At 45.9% G+C, this 20,693-nt stretch overlaps 1 protein-coding gene across 1 annotated transcript in view; it reads left to right on the top strand.

The window, feature by feature from the left end:
* LOC122939282 (cytochrome P450 2C25-like) overlaps positions 1 to 20,693 on the top strand; it is a 123,772-nt gene that overhangs the window by 75,218 nt on the left and 27,861 nt on the right. Inside the window, exon 8 of the mRNA XM_044295355.1 lies at positions 10,935 to 11,122. Coding sequence (XP_044151290.1) covers positions 10,935 to 11,122 — 188 coding nt within the window. The remainder of the gene's footprint in view (positions 1 to 10,934; positions 11,123 to 20,693) is intronic.

Here is a 20,693-nt window from a genome sequence, read left to right as displayed (position 1 = left end):
GACCACCCTCAGTTTGTCTACTTAGCGCAAATTGGATGATGAGGAGGAGCAGGAGACAGTTGCCTCCGCTACAGAGGGTCGTACCCATGGAAGTTTAATGCCATCTGTTCAGCATGGATGGGCAAAAGAGGAGGAAGAGGATGAGGAGATTGAGTCATCCTCCTGATACCTGTTGGGACTCTGGTACACATGGCTGACTTTGTTAGTTTGCCTTTCCCGTGACCCACTCATTTTATGCATTTTGGAACACTGATTACTGGTTTTCCACCGTTATCGACCCCCGCTACAAAAAGAACTTCTCATCTCTCATTCCTGTGGTGGAGAAGACGAGCAAAATGGTGCAATACCAGAAGGTCCTTGTGGAAAAATTGCTCCAAAAATTTCCAGCTGACAATGCTTATTGGCAGAGTATGTAGTTCCTTGGGTAACAGAGGTGGGCAACAGCCTACCTGGAGTCCAAGATTCATCAGGGCTCCTACGTGACAAGTCCCAAAAAAGAAGATGGAGGCAGCATGTCCGGTATAAAAAATCCCTTTAATGGGAACCGCCAAGTGAACAGACGTGCAACAGGTTGTGACGTTTCGGCTGATCCACAGCCTTTATCAAACACAATGTGAAATCTAAAAGTACCTGTTTAAATACATTAAAACACACCCACTCACACAGGAGTGGCCAATAACACAGTGTATAAGGTGCTGATGTCATTAAGGATGCGTCCTCTAGTGCTCCTACTTAGTGTCTCAGTATACACCTACTATAGGTTTCAGATCCATTACCCCACATACCTTCAGGGCACACATGTTCCTTGGCGTTCCCAGGCCGCCAGCGCGCATGACAGGGAAGAAGGAGTTACGTCACTGTCTGACCAACCCGAGATCAGCTGATCGCGAGCGACTCTGCCCCGGCGATCATCGCGTCATCATAAACATCCCATGTCATGTGCGCTGTTGCCAAGGACGCCTAAGAGCCAGTCCGCCCACCTCCATGCAATGAAAGCAATCGCCTCACACCACCACGTCATCAGCGTCAGCAGTCAGGTCCTGGATCAAGCGGTGCGGTAGTCAGAACTCACCAGCTACCACATCGCATTAGCTGGCACAACCAGCTTCCCAAGATACATAAAAGCTTGGTCAATCCCCCTGGCCGGCTGATTGTGTCGGGCAGGGGATCGATTTTTAGCAATATAGCTATATTCCTGGATAGGGTGTTGCGTGTCCATGCCACCAGCGCCCCTTCCTACATCAGGGACACCAGCCATTTTTTATTGAAGCTCAGAGATTTGAGCTTACCTGCCGACCCTCTCCTTGTCAGCTTCAACGTAGTCTCTATACACCTCCATAGAGCACACATATGGATTGAATGTCGTTGATGTGGCCCTGGCCGGCACCGGGCTCTCCCTGGGCGGCCGTGGGTTTGTCCTCCATCTCTTAGAGGTGGTCCTAAGGCGGAATTATTTCCGCTTTGGGGACACCTACTACCAACAATTACGTGGAGTGGCCATGGGCTCGAACGTGGCGCCCACATACGCCAATATGTTTATGGCGGTGGTGGAGGACAGACTCATCTACCAAGCGGACCTCTTCGGGAGAGCCCGGTGCTGGTGGCGCTACATCGACGACATTTTTGTGGTGTGGGGAGGCTCTCATGGTGAACTACAACAGTTTTTTGAATTCCTTAATGGCATGGTACCCGGGTCGGGGTTCACCATGACAGTGTCGGCAGTCTCTCTTCAATTTTTGGATGTGATGGTACATCTCAGGGAGGGGAGCATTGAAACTGATATTTTCCACAAACCGACAGACAGAAACAACCTATTAGAGTTTAGGAGTAATCACCCACGACGGATGGTGGAGTCACTGCCCTGTAGTCAGATGCTGAGGGTGAGACGGGTGGTATCAGTGGATGAGTGATTTGGGACAAGGGTGGAGGAAATGGGGAGGAAGTTCATCGAGAGGGGATATTCACGACGATTGGTGGAGAGGATCTCACAAAAAGTGGGGGATGTTGACCGGGAGTCCACGTTCCAGGGAAAGAAGAAGGAGAGGGACCTTAAACGGATCCCGTTTGTTTCAACGTATGGAACCAACTGTGGTGACTTAGCGCGTATTATACGCAAAGATTGGCATATTTAGCAAGAAGGGTTTCCTATGATAGACGAATTTGTGGGTTTCCCCATGATGGCATATAAGAGAGGGGCCAACCTATGTGATAAATTGGTGAGAACCGAGGTTGATGAGCCACATGGGGACGGGCAAAGGTATCTGGCACCAAGGAAGTTGGGATGTTTTCCCTGCCTTGGTTGTTGCAACTGCGGCAACATGTTAAAGGGAGATACCTTTGCCCATCCCTATAGTGGCAAGCCCTATAAGATAAAAAAAAAAAAAATTACATGCAGATCATGGGATGTGATATATATGATCACGTGCCCGTGTGGCCTTATTTACATAGGGGAAACCACAATGGAAGCCAGGGAACGTATCAACTCCCATAAGAGCAATATTCGTAGGGCCCAGATTGATAAGCCGGTGGCGAAACACTTTCTGGAACGTGGACACTCGGTCAACCAACTCAGGTTTAGAATCATTGATTCTGTCGGCCCTCTGAGACGTGGGGGGGACAAGGATCAGATCCTACGTAAGAAGGAGCTTAAGTGGATCTTTAAGATAAGAGCTCTTCAACCATTTGGAATGAACATAGATTTCTCTGTGACAAATGTGTAATGGTTCTGAGTGACCTTTGAACTGGTTTTCTGTATAGTGTTTTTTTAATTGTACTTTGATTTTTGATTAATGCACTTTTACACTTATTCCTAACACACATGGGATCATGGCACATTAATAGATTATGGGGCTCGTTCCTGCCTGCACCCCTGCTGTGAGTGTGGGTGTCTCCCACCACACGTCGCGGCTGGGGGCGATGTTGGATACTGGTTGCGTCCCTGGCAACACGGGGTTGGTCAGACGGTAGAGAGGCGGGGCCATGACGTCACCTAGGCCGGGTTTCGGCTGGAGACATGGAGGTTGGGAGCCTCCGCCTGTACCTCTGCGGACGTCCCCCGGTTGTGCCAGCTGATGCGATGTGGTAGCCGGTGAGTTCTGACTACCGCACCGCTTGATCCAGGACCTGACTGCTGATGCTGATGACGTGGTGGTGTGAGGCGATTGCTTTCATTGCATGGAGGTGCTGGCTGTTAGGCGTCCTTGGCAACGGCGCACATGACATGGGATGTTTATGATGACGCGATGATCGCCGGGGCGGAGTCGCTCGCGATCAGCTGATCTCGGGTTGGTCAGACAGTGACGTAACTCCTTCTTCCCTGTCATGCGCGCTGGCGGCCTGGGAACGCCGAGGAACATGTGTGCCCTGAAGGTATGTGGGGTAATGGATCTGATACCTATGGTAGGTGTATACTGAGACACTAAGTAGGAGCACTAGAGGACGCATCCTTAATGACATCAGCACCTTATACACTGTGTTATTGGCCACTCCTGTGTGAGTGGGTGTGTTTTAATGTATTTAAACAGGTACTTTTAGATTTCACATTGTGTTTGATAAAGGCTGTGGATCAGCCGAAACGTCACAACCTGTTGCACGTCTGTTCACTTGGCGGTTCCCATTAAAGGGATTTTTTATACCGGACATGCTGCCTCCATCTTTTTTTTTTGGGACTTGAGACAGTTTCATGACACCCCCAGCACCCTCACCCTGATGCGCGGCCTAGTGTCACAAGGAGGGAAAATTATTTGGAAGATGGAGAAGGAGTACGTAGCAGACCGTGTCAGCGTCCTCAAAGATCCCTCAGTGCCTTACAACTACTGGGCGTCCAAGCTGGACACATTGCACAAACTGGCGCTCTACACCTTGGAGGTTCTGACCTTCCCTGCCTCCAGTGTTTTCTTAGAGCTGGTATTTAGTGCTGCTGGGAGCATAATAACTGGTAAGCGCATCCGCCTGTCAACTAAAAAATGCTAACAGGTTGACGCGTATAAAAATGAACAAGGCCTGGATTGCCCCTGACTTCTCTCTACTGAACCAGAGGAAAACAAATGAAAATAAAGCCACTTTAAATGTGTTTTTTTATAATGTACTGAATACACTGTATTTCCATGCACCCCTTCCACCACAAAAAAGGGTTTATGGTTCAGTTTTCCTTTTCTCGTCCTCCTCCTCTTCCATCATATCAACATGCTTATTAGTCTGCCCTCACTCCTAATGTTGTAGAGGGTCAGCTCACCTATAGGTCCTCGCATATAATGTTTTAGATGGTCAGCTCACCAGCAGACCCTCACCTACAATCTTTAAGAGGGTCAGCTCACCTGTAGGCCCTCACATGTAATGTTTTAGAGGGTGAGCTCACCAGCAGGCCCTCACCTACAATCTATTAGAGGGTCAGCTTATCTGCAGGTTCTCGCATATCATGTTTTAGAGGATCAGATCAACAGCAGGCCCTCATCCATAATATTTTACAAGGTCGGCTACTAGCAGGCTCTCACCTACTATCTTTTAGAGGGTCAGCTCTCCAGCAGGCCCTCAACCATAATGTGTTACAGGGTCAGCTCACCAGCAGGCCCTCGCTCAGTATTTTTTCAATGGTTAGCTAAGCAGCAGGCACTCGCCCATAATCTTTTCAATGGTCAGTTCAGCAGCAGGTACTCGTCCATATTTTTTTTATGCTCAGATCAGCAGCAGGCACTCGCCCTAAATGTTTTAAAGAGTCAGCTCTGCAGCAGACCCTCACCCCTAATGTTTTAGTTGGTCAGCCCAGCAGCAGGCCCTCGCACGTAATGTTTTAGAGGGTTACCAGCAGGCCCTTGCCCCTAATGTTTTTGAGGGTCACCAGCAGGCCATCAATCATAATTTTTTAAGGCTGTGCATGATGCCCTCCTTTATGTGTATTAAAGGGTGTATTGTAGTGCCGGTTCCCTGTAATTTTTGGAAGCCCTTTCACTTAGTGCATAGGCTTTAAGAGTGTAGGAGTCTCACTACCGGAACAATTGTACCACAATGTGAATGAGGCCCTCAATTATGTGATAAACAGGTTGTATTGGAGTGCCTCTTCCTTGTAATTTTTGGCAGCACTTGCACTTTATATACAAGTAAATATACAGGAAAGAATGTTTCTTAACAATTTTTCCTCTAAAATTGATTCCATCTTCGGCTTAAGCAGCGACCTAGGAGTCCAAGATGCATCCAGACATCCTCCCCATGCTGTTCCCGAACCATTTTGGTGGTGTTTTCATCAATTTCTGACCTTTTCCTATGAACCAGACACCTTCTGGGGTGCCTGGTTTAATGCTCAAGTTCTCCCATTGACTTCCATTGTGCTCGGGTGCTCGGTAGAACACCCAAGCATCCCGAGGTGTTTGACCCGAACACCGGAGCACTTTGGTGCTCGATCAACACCAGTAATGACCACACCTCTTCTCTCAGGTGTAGCTTGTGGTCATTACTGCTCCTCTATTTAGTCTGGACTCACACTTCATATCATGCAGTTGATATTCTCTGCCTGGAGTTGGAAGAGCTGGTGTGTGGTCCTCATCTGAGTTCCTGCTCATCCATTTTCTATTGAAAAAAGGTGTACTTCTCTTGGTATTTTGTTGCTTCAATTTGCTTGTTGTTTTACTTGGCCTCAGGGAGACGCTAGTTCGTTCATCTGGGAAGAGATCAGTAGTCTCAGGCCCTGTCATTAATCCTAGGGATTTTCAGCGTTACTAGGGCCTAGGTTTACGGTGTATAAATATTCCCACCTTCAGAATCTATTCATACTGCCAGGAGTCAGGGCTAGGTTTAGGGTTTCCTTATGTGGTAACCTTTTCCCTTTCTCTAGCCTTGAAGCCTAGTTCCTGGTCATTTGACATGTGACAGATGGAGACAGAGAGAATTCACATGTTGGCATGATTTATTGATGACGTTTTTGTCATCTGGAAAGGCAGTATGGAGTCATTTAAAAGTTGGGCCAAAGGTTTCAATAAAAACAGTATAGGCCTTAGTTTCACGTCTGAATGTCATGAAACAAAATAATCTTTTCTTGACATTTCCATAATAACATTTTTGAATGGCTCTCTAGATACTACCGTTTTCAGGAAACCCACTTCCACCAATTCCCTCTTACTTTGGGAAAGTAGTCATCCTTTTCCCCTTAAAAGGGGAATCCTACGAGGCCAGTATCTTTGGATTAGGAGAAATTGCTCACAACAGTCAGAGTTCTTGAGGCAATCAGCTGACCTGAAGGATAGATTCCTCGATTGAGGGTATCCCCTCAGTACACTTAAACCAGCCTTTTACTCAGCACTCTCACGTGATCGGGTATCTCTTCTTACCCCTATAAAACAAGGCACATCCGCAGATGATGACAATAATGGAAATAAACAAGAGATTCGGCTTATAACTACATTTGATGAAGCTGCTCCATGTGTGAGAGACATCGTTTCCAAATACTGGCACATCTTGCTGATGGACCCTGATATCTGTACATTCATTAAAGATCATCCAGGTATCACTTATCGAAGAGTCATGAGTATCCGTGATAACGTAATGAACAGCCATTTTCTAACACCACCGACAGTTGAAACTTGGCTGAATAGGTTCATCAGGGGGTGTTTTAAATGTGGTGGTTGTGTTACTTGTAAATACATGTCCTGTGGTAAGACATTCAACAGTAATGTTACCGACAGAGTATTTGAGATCTGAGACATGATCAATTGCAAATCCAAAGGTGTCATTTATAAGATAATATGTATTTGTGGAAAAAGAATACATTGTAAAGACTACCAGGGAGCTGAGAGGCAGAGTTGGGGAGCATGTAGGAGATATTCCCAATCAAAGAGACACCTCGGTATCATGCCATGTGAGAAATGAACATGAAGGAAGGACTGACTGTTTAAAATTTATGGGTATTGATCTAATCAAACAATCAGGGAGGGGAGGCAATTGGGATAGAAAAGTCCTACAGCGTGAAGCAAAGTGGATTTTTTATTTAAAAACTGTGCATCCCAATGGTCTCAATGAAAAACGTAATTATAGTTGTTTCATATAAACAAAAATGATGACTATGATTGTATGTACCTGCGAACCTTGGGACCCAGGTTAATAAATGTGGGCATTGTTTTTCTCGTGTGCATATATATCTTTTTTCCTTCTCCCCTTTTTTGTTTTTTGTTTATTTTTTGCTTGTTCCCCTATACCAGTACACGGCTGCTATTTGCATTTTTATTTTTTGCTAGTATGCCATTTAATCCCGTCCTCTATTTGTGCCATAAATCCTATATTTGGCCATTGAGCCTTATCTTAGTTTAGTGATATGTTATCAGCGATGTAATCAGTTGATCTGAGCATCCCTAGGTTTCTTAGGGTACACTCGGTGTCCGCTCTACAATGTTTCTTCCGGCCCCATTGATCACATGACTTCCCCTCCACTCTGGCTGCGAAACGCGCTTCATTTGTGTTGCACAGCAGGACAGGATGAGGTGGGGCCAGGGGCGTACATAGAAGTCATTGGGCCCCATAGCAAGAATCTGAATTGGGCCCCTAACTCCGCCCACTACCCATCCCAGGCCCATCCCACCACCTGTCATGCCCCCTCCCTATTATTTCTCCCACGTCGTTCCTGATGCCTCCACGGGGGGGGGGGGGGGGGCGGTTGGTAATTTCCCTCACATAGCAATTGTAGCTCCTTGCCCTAGCGATTAGCACCTGCCCATTCTTTGACCTAGTAGTAGGCACCTGCCATATTAGTCCTTCCCCTTGCAGTGGGCACCTGCCCAGTGGCTCCTTGCCTTAGAGGTGGGCACCTGCCCCATCCTTGCCCTTGCAGTGGGCACCTGCCCCATCCTTGCTCTTGCTGTGGGTACCTGCCCCATCCTTGCCCTTGCAGTGGGCACCTGCCCCATCCTTGCTCTTGCTGTGGGTACCTGCCCCATCCTTGCCCTTGCTGTGGGTACCTGCCCCATCCTTGCCATTGCTGTGGGCACCTGCCCCCACAGAGTCCTTGTGCCAGTGGTGGGCCCCAGCCCGATGTGTCCAGGGGGCTGCATGAGCACTTGAGCAGGAGACCAGCCCTGCTGGGAGGAGGAGACGTAGCCTGAAGGAACCCGCACTGAAACAGGGACAAGTAAGAAAGTGCAGGTAGCCATCCCGGCTGAAGTCAGCGTGGCTGCACACAGAAAAGTTCCACAGCGGGAGGAGCAGAGAGCGGATTCTGCAGCAGAGGGGCGGGAGACAGCTCGTCCACATACCTGGCACACTTACCTGCCTGCTCACGTCTCCCCAGGGCCACTTCCTCCCTCTGGCTCAGTCTGTCAGCTCGTCTCTCCTCAGCTTAGGGCAGGGCAGGCACTGACTCTGGTGGGGTGACGGCCGACGGCGAAGTTCGAGCCGATTCTCCCGCCCGTCATGAGTGGGCGGGGCCAAACCGGGTGGGCGGGGCCAAACCGGGTGGGCGGGGCCAAACCGGGTGGGCGGGGCCAAACCGGGTGGGCGGGGCCTTCTCTACGCTACGGGCCCCCCAGTGCCGCGGGCCCCATAGCAGTGGCGTGGTCTGCCTCTATGGGCGGTACGCCACTGGGTGGGGCTTAGTTAGGGCTGAAGTAGGGAGGCTTTTAAAAAAGAGTGTGGCGCCAACAACAGCGTTCACCTCCTCAGTCAGACCAGCTGTGACCAGGAATTGTTGGGGACATTTCCCCACAATTTCTTAATCCACCTACCAAGGTACGGACCACTGTCCTTTTTGATGCCATTGCTTGGGACATTTAACTTTGTCCTCATTGCGCTTGCACTACTTGTTACTAAAAGGTGAGTGTTTTATTGTTGCACACACCATGTTATATATATCTTTTATAGCTCCTCTTGAAAACAACTGAGGGGTTCTAAATTTTATATTGAAACCAATTGATGTTTTTTACTCTCCTTTTTTTTATAGCACATTCTCCACTTAAATATCCCCTGAGGAGTCCCGTTTAGGGACAGGTTCCTGACGGGGTCGCCCTATCAGGGCTGGTGCTCTGTATACTGTTAGGCAGGGACTACTAGCCCCCTACCCCATTTGTAGGTAGGGTATTCATCTAGGGCATTGTAGTCCATGTCTGTTGGGAAACATCCATGATACAAGCACTAGCTTCCTCAAGATCTTCAAAAGACGATACTGCATAGACAGAGTCCGTGCTTCTAGACCATTCCAATATCGTCCATAGGCGCATACTGTAATTTCTATATTTTACCACAATCCATTTATACTATTTTTATCATAATTAGTAAAAGTTATGTTTTAATATTTATCCAGGTCTTGTTTGGAGATTTTGTTATATTTAGAGAGAGACCACACACCTGCGTAGAGATTATTTTGAGCAGGGACGCATAGATTTGTTTTGATTGGCTTCCCTGCAGCTTTTCAACAAGGTGTTCGGGTTCAGGTCCAGATACCCGAACTCACAAAGTTCGGTACAGATCCGAACTTTGCAGTTCAGGTTCACTGAACACTTTCCCTGAGTAGTTTGCTAAGATAATTGTTATATACTCTTTTTGGGTCTTGATTTTTTGGACTGATAGGCAGGTTGGTGGGGGGCTTGTGACTCCATTTCTGGCTAGTAAAGTGGGCACTAGAGAGGCAGAGCTATGCGAGGAGACAGAACCTGTCTGGGGTCTGAATGTAAAGGCTAAACAATTTCAACGGGCTGCTCCCCAGGGGTGATAAAGACCCAGTCTTTAGGAATGGCTAGTGGTGATGTGGCCATGATAGTTTGTGTCACGGTGCTCTTACCTGGATACCGTCACTCCCAGGGGTTAGGCTTCATCACAAAAAAGGAATTGCAGTTGGAGGAATAAATAAAGTCCAGACTTGGTGAAGTTTAATGGTTTTCACTTGAAAAAAACTTACAATAAACTTGTGCCATCCAAATAATCCTTGAACTTTCTCTTGGCTCCAGCAGGCTAATGGTAAACTTAGATTTAAACTTGAATGCTTTGCTTTATCGCTCTGCAGTGCTATTCTCTGGCTGCAATATGGTTACTAGACTTTCTAGCAGTTCTGGCACCGTTGAGTGGAGTGCCTTTCGCAATTGCCCCCCTTAATAATACTCAGTCTGGAGCCTTGGTGCTCTGAAAGCTGCTTCCCCAGGTCTCCTGCAGCAGGAGGGGGGAATGCTCCCTTCACTGCACCATGTCTGGTCCCTTTGGACTCTAAAACTCAACTCTCTATCCAGCTTCCTGCAACCCCTCCCTTGGTGGGAAGCAGGACTAGCACACTTCTGCCCAAACGGAAGGGGGGAATGGAATGATAAGTTCCATTCTATCTAAAGGTACTCTCTGTCAAGAACACTGCTACCTGCTGGTCAACCAGGCACACTGCATGAAATATAATACATAACAGTTAAATAGAACCTAATCAATGGACCTGAAAACAGAAGGCATGCTGGTATCACACATAGGTTTGGCATTTAAGACGGTAGCAGGTTGTAGGGATGGCAGTGCCCATACTCGCCAACTTTCAAACTACACAATTATTTTGGTGTAGCAAAATAAAAACAGGCAAAGCGCTATTCAAAATGGACTTCCATGTTACTCTCTCTGACTGCATTTGATGCCATTTTGCCTACCGTCACAAAGCTATTCACCACAATATATAAGAAAACAGAGACTCCAGACCAGACCCCTTAGCTGTTAGAAACCCTAGACTCATTAATACGGTCACTCTCACTCTGACTCTGATCCTTGAAGCTCCAGGCTCCAGATCATGACTAGCATATATTTGGTCATCTGCCTTACTATATCTTTGCAGGTATCACTGAATATATTAGTTTTGTAACTTTCTTTGCTGCAATTCAAGGTAAAACAAAAACAAAAAAACATCCCTCTCTGCCGAGAAACTCTGTGTCCTCATTATAATCCACTATTGTTCTAATCTGACTACTCACTTGGCTGATCTGATCTTTTCCTCACAGCTAAAGTTCAGCAGGAGATAGACGAGGTAACCAAGTCTTTGCGTCTCCCCGAGATGATGGACAAGCCCCAGCTGGCATATACAAATGCTGTCATCCATGAAATCCAGAGAGTTCTTGACCTAGTTCCAACTGCACTTTTCCATGCCATCACTGAAGACATCAAGTTCAGAGGCTACATCATTCCAAAGGTACAGACTAGTATTTTTTACATTACCAAGAATCAAATCTAATATGGATTTGACTCCAAGCATATTGATGACCTATAGTCAGGTTTGAGATCTCATTGCTGCTTGCCAAGCACGTCACAATCCACTTAATAATGACTGTGCTTGGTATGACAGCTCATCTCATCTTGGATAGGGCTGAGCTGCGCCTAGGGTATGTGATTAATGAATATGATGTCACTGACCTACGAAGAGGACTAAACAGTTACCAAGTGCCTTGGCCTGTTCATGCTGCTCACCAGCGGAACCCCCGACCCTCATTAATCTCATATTGATGAGCTATCATTGTAGTTTATCCGATGTACGTTAAAAGTGATCTCAGCGCAAATGTCTCCTTTCTCCTTGAATCCAGGCATACATAGAACAGTTGTCTTCACTGAGTCACTATACCAATGTCTCATCTACTAAAAGTATAATATAGTGTAAATAAGAATAGGTGAATTTTTTAATTATGCAACAGAATAGGGCTTTTTGTTATGTATTTTCAAGAAAAAATATTGTAAAAAATAAAACTTGGCCCACAAAAAAAAACACCTCATATGGCTTAGGGTACCCTCATCTGATGAGAAAAGTAAAAAAGTTATTGTTCTTGGAATTAGTGGTTTAAAGGGACTATTTGTATCATAGAAAGTGGTGGCTTTCTCGCAAGTTAAGGGGGCCCAATGTCCATTTCTTTCTTGTGTGTGTTTGGTTTGTTCCTTCTGTGTTCTGTATTTGCTGCTGGTGGTCCAGCACAATGCAATGTGCCTTAGCCAATGAGAAACAAGACTATTGTGAGGTCCTGCTCACTACTCCTCCCTTCTGGAGACAGTGGGCGCATCAATAAAGAGGAGGCTGGCAGGGAAGTCTCAGCTGCCGCTGCATTAAAGTGCAGTACACATGCTTGCCAACTTTCAAAAAAACATAATGATTTTAAAAGATGCATGGAACTTGGCCTGAAGAAACAGGATTTTGGACACCTTGATGTATTGATCAGTCTTGCAACTGAACGTTCTAAACCACCAGGTGAGGGCCTGTTTACTAATTTGTGACCAGAGACTGTTAGGATGCCCCCTTATAGGAACCACAAGTTCTAATAGATAATTCCTTGGATATTGTAACTAAGAAAATGTAAACATTAGACACCAAGGGTACACACCATCTAAACTTCACGTGTTGTAGCATCTTGATAGATATGACTCCAGTGTTACAAAATCTTCAGTTGAGGGGGTTAACCTGGTTATATTTGACCATTTAAATTATTGGGAAATGTGTTAGGCACTTCTTAATGGCCCTAGCTGTATGTCCATGTCTTCCTCGTGTCCCCAAACAGCTAAATTTTTTATCACAAGGACATTAAACCCTTCATATCAGTGGTGAGATCTATCTGTCAGCATGTATATTGGTCATATGTTTTATTTATTTTTTATAAATTCTTTATTTATCAATTTTCTTTGTATAATCACATAACAAAGAAGCATTAGGATGGTACATAAGTGAGAGCAAAAGGTAACAATACATGGAAATACCAGCATTCAAGTACATATAGTACCAGTCCGCACTATATGAGAGCAAAGTAGAGTCTCCTCCAGCATACTCTAGACTGGTCTCAAATACTTCACAGTATCGTTGTAATACTTAACAGGAGAAGAAGGAGGAAAAAAGAGGTAAAGAAAACAAATAAAAGAAGAAGGTAGAAAGAGATATAAGTAGAGGGGGGGAGAGGGAGAAGGATGGAGGGGGAGAGGGAGGGGGGGGGATGCTACTAGGCAGCCACGTCGCAAATATAGGCGACATCGTCACCTTTCGGCTATGATCCATCTACGTCAGATCTCTCCAAGGGCTCCAGACCTTAATGAATTGGTCATGCGTTCTGTCGATCCAGCTGGTCATTTCTTCAAACCTGCAAATTTGAGTCATCTTAGCTCTCATCTCCTGTACAGTTGGAGGGTGGAAATCTAGCCAATGCAGAGGGATTAATGCTTTGGCCGAAGCTATGATGTGCGAGATAAGATTCTTTTTTGAGGGTGAATACTGGGGTGTTGGCAGTGCCAGTATCACAATTTCTAGAGTGAGCTTAAAGTTTGTAGCTGTTAGTTTTTGGATTAACGCTTCAATCTCTTTCCAGTAGAGTTTGATCTTAGGGCAGTGCCACCAGATGTCTGATAAAGAATCCACATCAGTTCCGCATCTCCAGCATTCCCTTGTAGGTGTCAGTCCTCTCTTGTAGAGGAAATCTGGAGTTTTGTACCACCTCGTCAGAAGCTTATAATGACTCTCCTGTAGGCGAATGCAGCGAGAAAAACCATGAGAGCATCTCAATATTTGCCTCAACTCAGTGTCAGTTATAATCTTATCTAACTCTCTCTCCCACTTTCTGATATAAATTGGCCTCCGAAGTTCACCCTCGCCTCCCACCACCTGGTAGAGTTTTGAAACTTTTCTAGCAGCGATAAGTGGTGATTGTATTAGCTTCTCGAAATCAGTCAAGGGCCTCTGGAGAGGGTACCGCTTCTTCATCTCCCCACACACAGCTCTAATATGTGGTTTTACAAGGAAAAATCCTGGTGCTTTCGTAATTGAGGAAGAAAGTGCCTCTAGGATATAGGACTCTATGTTAGGAGTGGTTTCCCCTAATTTTATATAGTTTAGAGAGTTCCATATATGTTTATTGGTACTAGCGTCACAGTCTAGGAGGTCAGGCAGTAGGCTAACCGGCAATAGGGGGGATGGGTCAGGTGCTAATGTTTTCCGTGTTTCCTTCCAGACCTCTCATATACCTCGTACCAGTGGGTCTACAGTTATTTCTTTCTGAATATGTCTGTCAGGTAGCCATAGGTGTTTCTGGAAGTGTGTTCCCAAGCTGTGGCGACAAATGGCCTGTACGTCCGGGCGCCTGTTTGGGTTCACCATCTCCAACCACCTGTTAAGCTGGATTGCTTTATAGTACCGAGTTACATCTGGTAAGCCTAAACCTCCCTTCTCTTTGTGTCTTGTCAAGGTTTCATGGGATATCCTGGGTTTTCTGCCACTCCATAAGTATTTAGAGAACATACTCTGCACACTCTTGAAAAACGATTTAGGGAGCCATATCGGGACTAGTTGCATCACATATAGAACCTTTGGCATCACATAGGCCTTCAAAATATTTTTACGTCCCATCCAGGACAAGTAAGGGAGATTGTAAGATTGTAGTATGCGTTGTAATTCTCCTAAGAGGGGGGTATAGTTATGCTGGTACAGATCATTAGTGTCGCTAGGGATCAATATTCCCAGGTATTTAATGGGTCCTTTGGCCCAATTGAATGGGAATCGTGCTTGCAAGGGGGTGATTTTGGATCTTGGTATAGAGATGTTCAGTATCTCTGATTTGGTATGGTTGACTTTAAAGTCCGATAGGGAGCTATAGCGGTCTATGCTTTTCACTAGTGGGTCTAGCCCTTTCTCCGGGTTCGCCACCAAAAATAGTAGATCATCTGCGAACGCAGTACATTTTAATTCCTTTCCTTCGTACTGAACTCCAGGTATATCAGGGGATTGCCTAACTAATTGAAGTAGTGTTTCTATCACTAAAATAAAAAGTGAGGGGGACAGAGGGCATCCCTGTCTGGTTCCGTTTGTTATAGCGAAAGATGGTGACAGTGTACGTTAACTTTTAATCTAGCGTACGGATTTTGGTAAAGGGTAAATATCGCTTTTGTGAAAGTGTCTGGGAAGGCAAAGCGTTGCAGAGTCAACTTCATGAACAACCAGTTGACTCTGTCAAACACCTTTTCAGCGTCTATACTTAATAGAGCCAGGGGCATCTTTTTCCTGTGAGCTATATTTATAGCGTGAAATATCCTGTGGGAATTGTCTTTTCCCTCTCGACCTTGGATAAATCCTGATTGTTCATGACCTATCAAGCTTGGTAGGAGCTTGCCCAATCTACATGCTACAATTTTAGCCCACCATTTTAGGTCCAAGTTCAAGAGGGAAATCAGACGGTAGCTTCCACAGCTCAGGGGGTCCTTCCCTTCTTTAGGGATCAAGGTGACGTGGGATTCGAGAGTCTGTTTGGGCATAGAGCCTCCTTGCATAAGTGCGTTACAGACTTCTGTGAACCTGGGAACTAAGATGTCTTGCAGTTTTTTGCAGTATAATAAAGGCAGGCCATCGAGGCCTGGGCTTTTCCCAGGTGGGAAAGTGTTGAGGATGTTAAGCGGTTCTTCAGGTGAAATTGGCTTAATAAGGCTATTTGAATTTTCTAGTGTTAGTTTTGGGAGATGTAAAGAATCCAGGAAGTTCCTAATATGGCGTTCCCTTTGAAGCTCTTTCTCAGGGGAACCTATCTGGCGTAGGTTATATAGTTCCGAGTAGAACTCTTTAAAGGTCCTAGCTATTTCTGGGGTGTCGCTGGTCACATTGCCATTTGGCTGTTTTATAGAGGAGATATGAGTAATGTTTTTAGTTTTCTTAAGCAAGGATGACATCAGTTTTCCCCCCTTATCTCCATGGGCATAGACCTTATGCTGAAAATTCATCAGTTGCTTCGCTACTCTGTGGCTAAGTAGGTCCCGTAGCTTAAGTCTGAGTTCTGTCAATGCTATTTGATGCTCATTCCGCTGTGTGGCCTTATGTTTTCTTTCAATTGTCGCTATGTCAGCTAACAGTGTATCTACTGCTCGTTGCTGTTCCCTTTTGACTCTGGTACCCAGGGAAATGAAACAACCTCTAATAAATGCCTTGTGGGCTTCCCAGACAATAGGTTGAGAGCTGTGTGTGGGTGAGTTAAGCGCAAAGTACTCCATCAACTGAGCCCTGACCTGATTCAGATGCAGCTGATTATTCAGGAGGGATTTGTTTCGCTTCCAACTCCAGTTCCTTTTTGGTAGAGAGGCCAGGGTGAAGGTCGCCGAGCAAGGAGCGTGGTCAGATAAAGTGATGGTTCCTATCTCCGCTGACCTAAAAGAGTGAAGAAGAGATGCAGACGTCAATATGTGATCAAGTCGCTGATACGTTCCGTGTGGAACTGAATAGAAAGAGAAGTCCTTGGTCGTGGGATAAAGGCTGCGCCATACATCTACTAGACGTAGTTTGTGCAGTTTCTTGTGTAGTTTGCTAAGAAGTTTTTGTGATACACGGGATTTGGCCGAAGATGAGTCAATGACAGGGTCCCTGTATACATGCATCAAATCTTCCTATAGTCGGCATTAGACATGAACTGCTGCCCAGAAGGTGAGTATATTCGCATATGTGGGCAATTAAACTGAACAAGGCTTAAAGTGGAGGGGGGGGGAGAAGGGGGGACTTGTTTTAAGTCTGCGCAAGAGTGTGTAGCGCACTAAGTAGGGAGAGATCGAATTAAATAACAGTTAATCGCATCAATAGTAGTTAATCGCATATTGAGCATCTTACATGTATGCTTCCATCCGCAATTCTCTGGGCCTCTCAATAATCGCGTCGGAAAGATACTAAATAGTCGCTTACTACTAATGGTCTTCTAGGTCGTTTTTACAGACTAAGTTAGAAAATTGGCATTAAGATCTATTAATGACATAACTTGCAAATTGTTTTTGCACTCCATCTCCATTATGCAGACCTCATAGATCAGGTGAATGTAGTAAAGTCTGTACTTACTAAAAATAAGTCGGAAACATGGAGCCTGGGCACGCTAAGCAGCCTGATCCGGTTCTCACCCGTGATCAGCTAAAGGGATTATTAATTCGCATACGTGTCCCAGAATTCACGCCCGCGACTTTTCAGGACAGCACGCAGTGAAGATAACATAGACATTCGCATCTAAACTTTGAACTGAAAGTTATAGTTAAACGCGGTACAAGGGTACCAGAACACTTAATTAAGATAATGATTATCATGAGCCCATGATAAGTATTGCGACTGAGTCGCGTAGCCTACTACTGTAGAGAGGTGGAATATTCCACTACACATAGAATGCAGGCTAAAGTAAGTGCGCATGCGAACATAACTGTACAAGATCGGGATAATCAAGAACCTTCTCGTGTCCCGAAAAACCATACTGGACCCGCGTTCAGCATGGAGGTCCTCAGGTTGGGAGTTCAGCGGATCCCGACAGATGCTTGGTCAGTTTCCCAGGCTTGGAACTGTGAACTTTTCTCCATGGCTCCAGTTGCGGCAGTTTCTGCAGCGACGTCGGATAGCTCACCGGCAGCCATGTAGGTATGTCCATGGGCTGTATTTCTATATGTTCCCATGCTTTATCCAAATCTTTGGGTGTGTGGACTACGATGTGTTTTCCATTCTTGTTTATGCAGAGTCCAAACGGGTACATCCAGCTATATGGGATCTTTTTCTTTCGGAGCGAATCAAGTAAAGGTTTAAGTATGCGCCTTTTTGCTAGTGTCGAGGGCGCGATGTCTTGATATAGAGCGATGTCTGAGTCGCCATATGTGATCTGTCCTTTAGCGTGAGCCGCTTCCATGATGCGCGCCGTGTCCACAAAGGACAGCAAACCACAGACCACATCTCTTGGTCTCTCGTTGGGTCTCGACTGAGGTCTCAGCGCCCTGTGGATGCGCTCAATGACTATTGATGTAGCAGAGTCGGAGTCTAAGATGTTCGCGAATATCTCCATAGCCACCGTACGCAGAGATTCAGTCGCCCAAGTTTCGGGAAGACCTTTTATGTGAATATTACGCCGTCTGCTTCGGTTCTCCTGGTCTTCTAACAGCAAGAAGGCTCTATTAAGTTCCTCGGCGTGACCATTAAGGCACTCTGTCACTCCGTTTGCATGCGATCTGAGCTCTTGTGTCGCTTGCTCTAGGGCCTCGAACCTGTATCCAACTTGGGAGATTTCGGTTTTAATATCGGCCAGTTCAGTTAGGACCGGTCTCAACGCTTTATCCAGCACTTGGTTGACCACTTTGGCGAGGCAGGATTTAGACACTGGTGTCGGATCTTGTTCCTCTGCTGTGCCGCCACGTTCACTCTCTTCTCCGGAGTCCTCTACTTCCGTCTCCTTCATGTGCACCGACGCCATCTTAGCGCCAGGTCCCGGCGAGTGAGGACTTGTCTGGGAGGTCTAGTCCCCTATCTCTGCCATATTTGACCATTTTTGGTCTGGTCACCGCTACTTATTAAGCTGTAGATGTTAGGATGTGGAGGAGCAGTTCTCTCACACAGCCATCCACGCCAGCAGCCAGGCTCCGCCCCCGTATATTGGTCATATTTTGAGGACATTCGTTACTTCTTTTCTGCCGTATGCTAGAGAATCTACTATAAAAGATTGAGGGTATCCCATCTGATGACATTGTTGTAGAAGTGAGTACAGTTCCATCCCATATGATTTGGGCATTAAGGCGGTTGAGTCCTATTCTCTCATTTGTTCTTACCCAATTTATTTTATTTATAACCCCTGTTTATTCCACCAGCTCAGGGGGACAGCAATGGGAAATCCTTATGCCACATCATATGCTAACCTCCTCCTGGACTGGTGGAGGGACCAGATAGTCTTGTCCACCATTGCGACTTCTTGGACTCCTCCTTAATTGGTTAATGGAGTTGAGTGAAGTTTTGAAAAATGCATTTCAGCAGCTTTGCCAAAGTTCGGCATAAACTTGATTTGTTCCGAATGAATTTGTCACTAATCATGATAAATCACTTATACACAGGCCACTGTGCCTAATCATATTCTTCCCACTAGGTGGCCCAATCTCAGTGTGAAGGCTTGGAAGTTTAACTACAGGGAGACTACAGCAGGGGCGTTGCTAGGTTAAAACATTCAGGGCCTGGGCCCCTGATGTTTTGTCTTACATTTAGACCATTTTCTATGCCTAAAACAGGCATAGAAAATGGTAATCGAGATGAGCCTGCCGGCCTGTCTCCTTCTCTGCCCATGCAACGCCCACTTTTTTAGACCAGACATGAGTGAGGAAAAAATGGGATATGAAGCTCTGTGCAGATCCTTTACTAATGTGAAGGACCTGTGATGCTGAAGATGATGTCATCTTATGTCCTGGCAGAGGCTCCTATCTAACCTTTGGTACTATACCATTCTTTGTGCAGTTATTTTACTAAATGTACAGGACCTTTATCACAGGTCTTTTAGCTTTCTCTACTGATGGTAGGGATACGTTCATTGGAGCTGGACAATAATGAGTATAATTAGGGGATAGTGCCTTTGGTTACCCACGGGAGCCATAGCAGCTATGTGGACTGTCTCTATTGGAGGTAGGCCACTGACCATGGCAAACTTGGTCAGTTACGTCAATACTTCAGTTTTGCATGCCCAGTAGTCCAGGGGATCTTGTATCATGGGTGACAGGGTGCCGTCCAAGTATGCCACCACCTGCTAGTTTACCTTCTGCTACATGTCCTGCTGCTGGGTGGTTTGTTCAGAAGGTGGCTGAAGAAAACTACTCATCATAGACTCCAGACTGAAGTTGCTGCATTTGGATCTAGAGCTGCTCCTGCCCTCCCCCCAGTCATGGCACTGGAGCGGGAGCACAGAGGGTCCCCCCGGTCACAACTTTCTGAGGACAGACAATGGCACTCATAGGCAGAGACCAACTGACTACACAGCATGTCTCCATAGTAGTCTATTTTTGAAGCCCTCTCAGATAAACAATGCACCCATTTTTGACCAGAAGCGAAGGTTTAACAATATGGATAGCCAGTAGTCACCCTGCCAAATCCTGATAATGCGGCTGTCACTACACAATCATGATAGCATGCATCTGGCAATTTGCACAAGGGACTCAGAGGGCTTCCCTGCCTCCATTTCCACTGCATACTGCCACGGTCTGTCAGGGTCATCTGCATCGTCTTCATCGTCACTCTCCAGCTACTCCTGCTTGTCTCCTGTTGCTTGGGCAGATAAACGACCTACTGTTGTAGTAAAGTTAACACTCCTGTTTTCTGAGATTTCTAAGATGTGTTATCTAATCTAAGCAAACACCTTTAATTGTTTTTCAATGGATTTTGTTTCAAGCTAACACAATGATTTAAGAAATTTGAGTTAAGAGTTTGAGTGCTAACCCTGCTACATCTGTAGTTAAGTATAAAATTCCTGGGCGTTTATGTCCTCCTCCTCGTCCTTTGCCAGTTCATCCTCCCAGGGCTTAGGCAGCCATCCCCATTTCCACCCCTCTGGCCCACCTGACATGAACATCAGAGTTTTTTTGTTTACATTTGAAAACTGCTAGGCGGAGGCTTCTGCCCACCATTGTTCCCAGTGACATTACCCCCACTAATGGGTAGGCTTCAGCTCTGCCCTAGCTTGTAAAAAGGAAGCCTCTGCCTAGATTTCCCTGTGGAAACACCACCAGTGCAGGGCAAAGAAGAGCATCACAACATGAAGGGAGGCTGAGTAGGGGAAAAGGGGGATATGTCCGGATTCAGCTCTGAACCCGGACAACCCCTTTTGAGTGGTCTCCTCAAAGGGCCTGAGCAAATGGCAGGTGTCATGCATGAGTTGCCACTGGCTTAGATAACAATTGCAGTGTTCCACTATGTGCTATATGTGGGCACTTTAAACTTTTGCTGCTGTCTTATTTAATGTATTGTATTATCCCAATATCAGGCTGGCATTGTCACA

Source organism: Bufo gargarizans, chromosome 5 (assembly GCF_014858855.1).
Source record: "Bufo gargarizans isolate SCDJY-AF-19 chromosome 5, ASM1485885v1, whole genome shotgun sequence".
NCBI lineage: Eukaryota > Metazoa > Chordata > Amphibia > Anura > Bufonidae > Bufo > Bufo gargarizans.
This window is presented reverse-complemented; position numbering and strand designations above follow the sequence as displayed.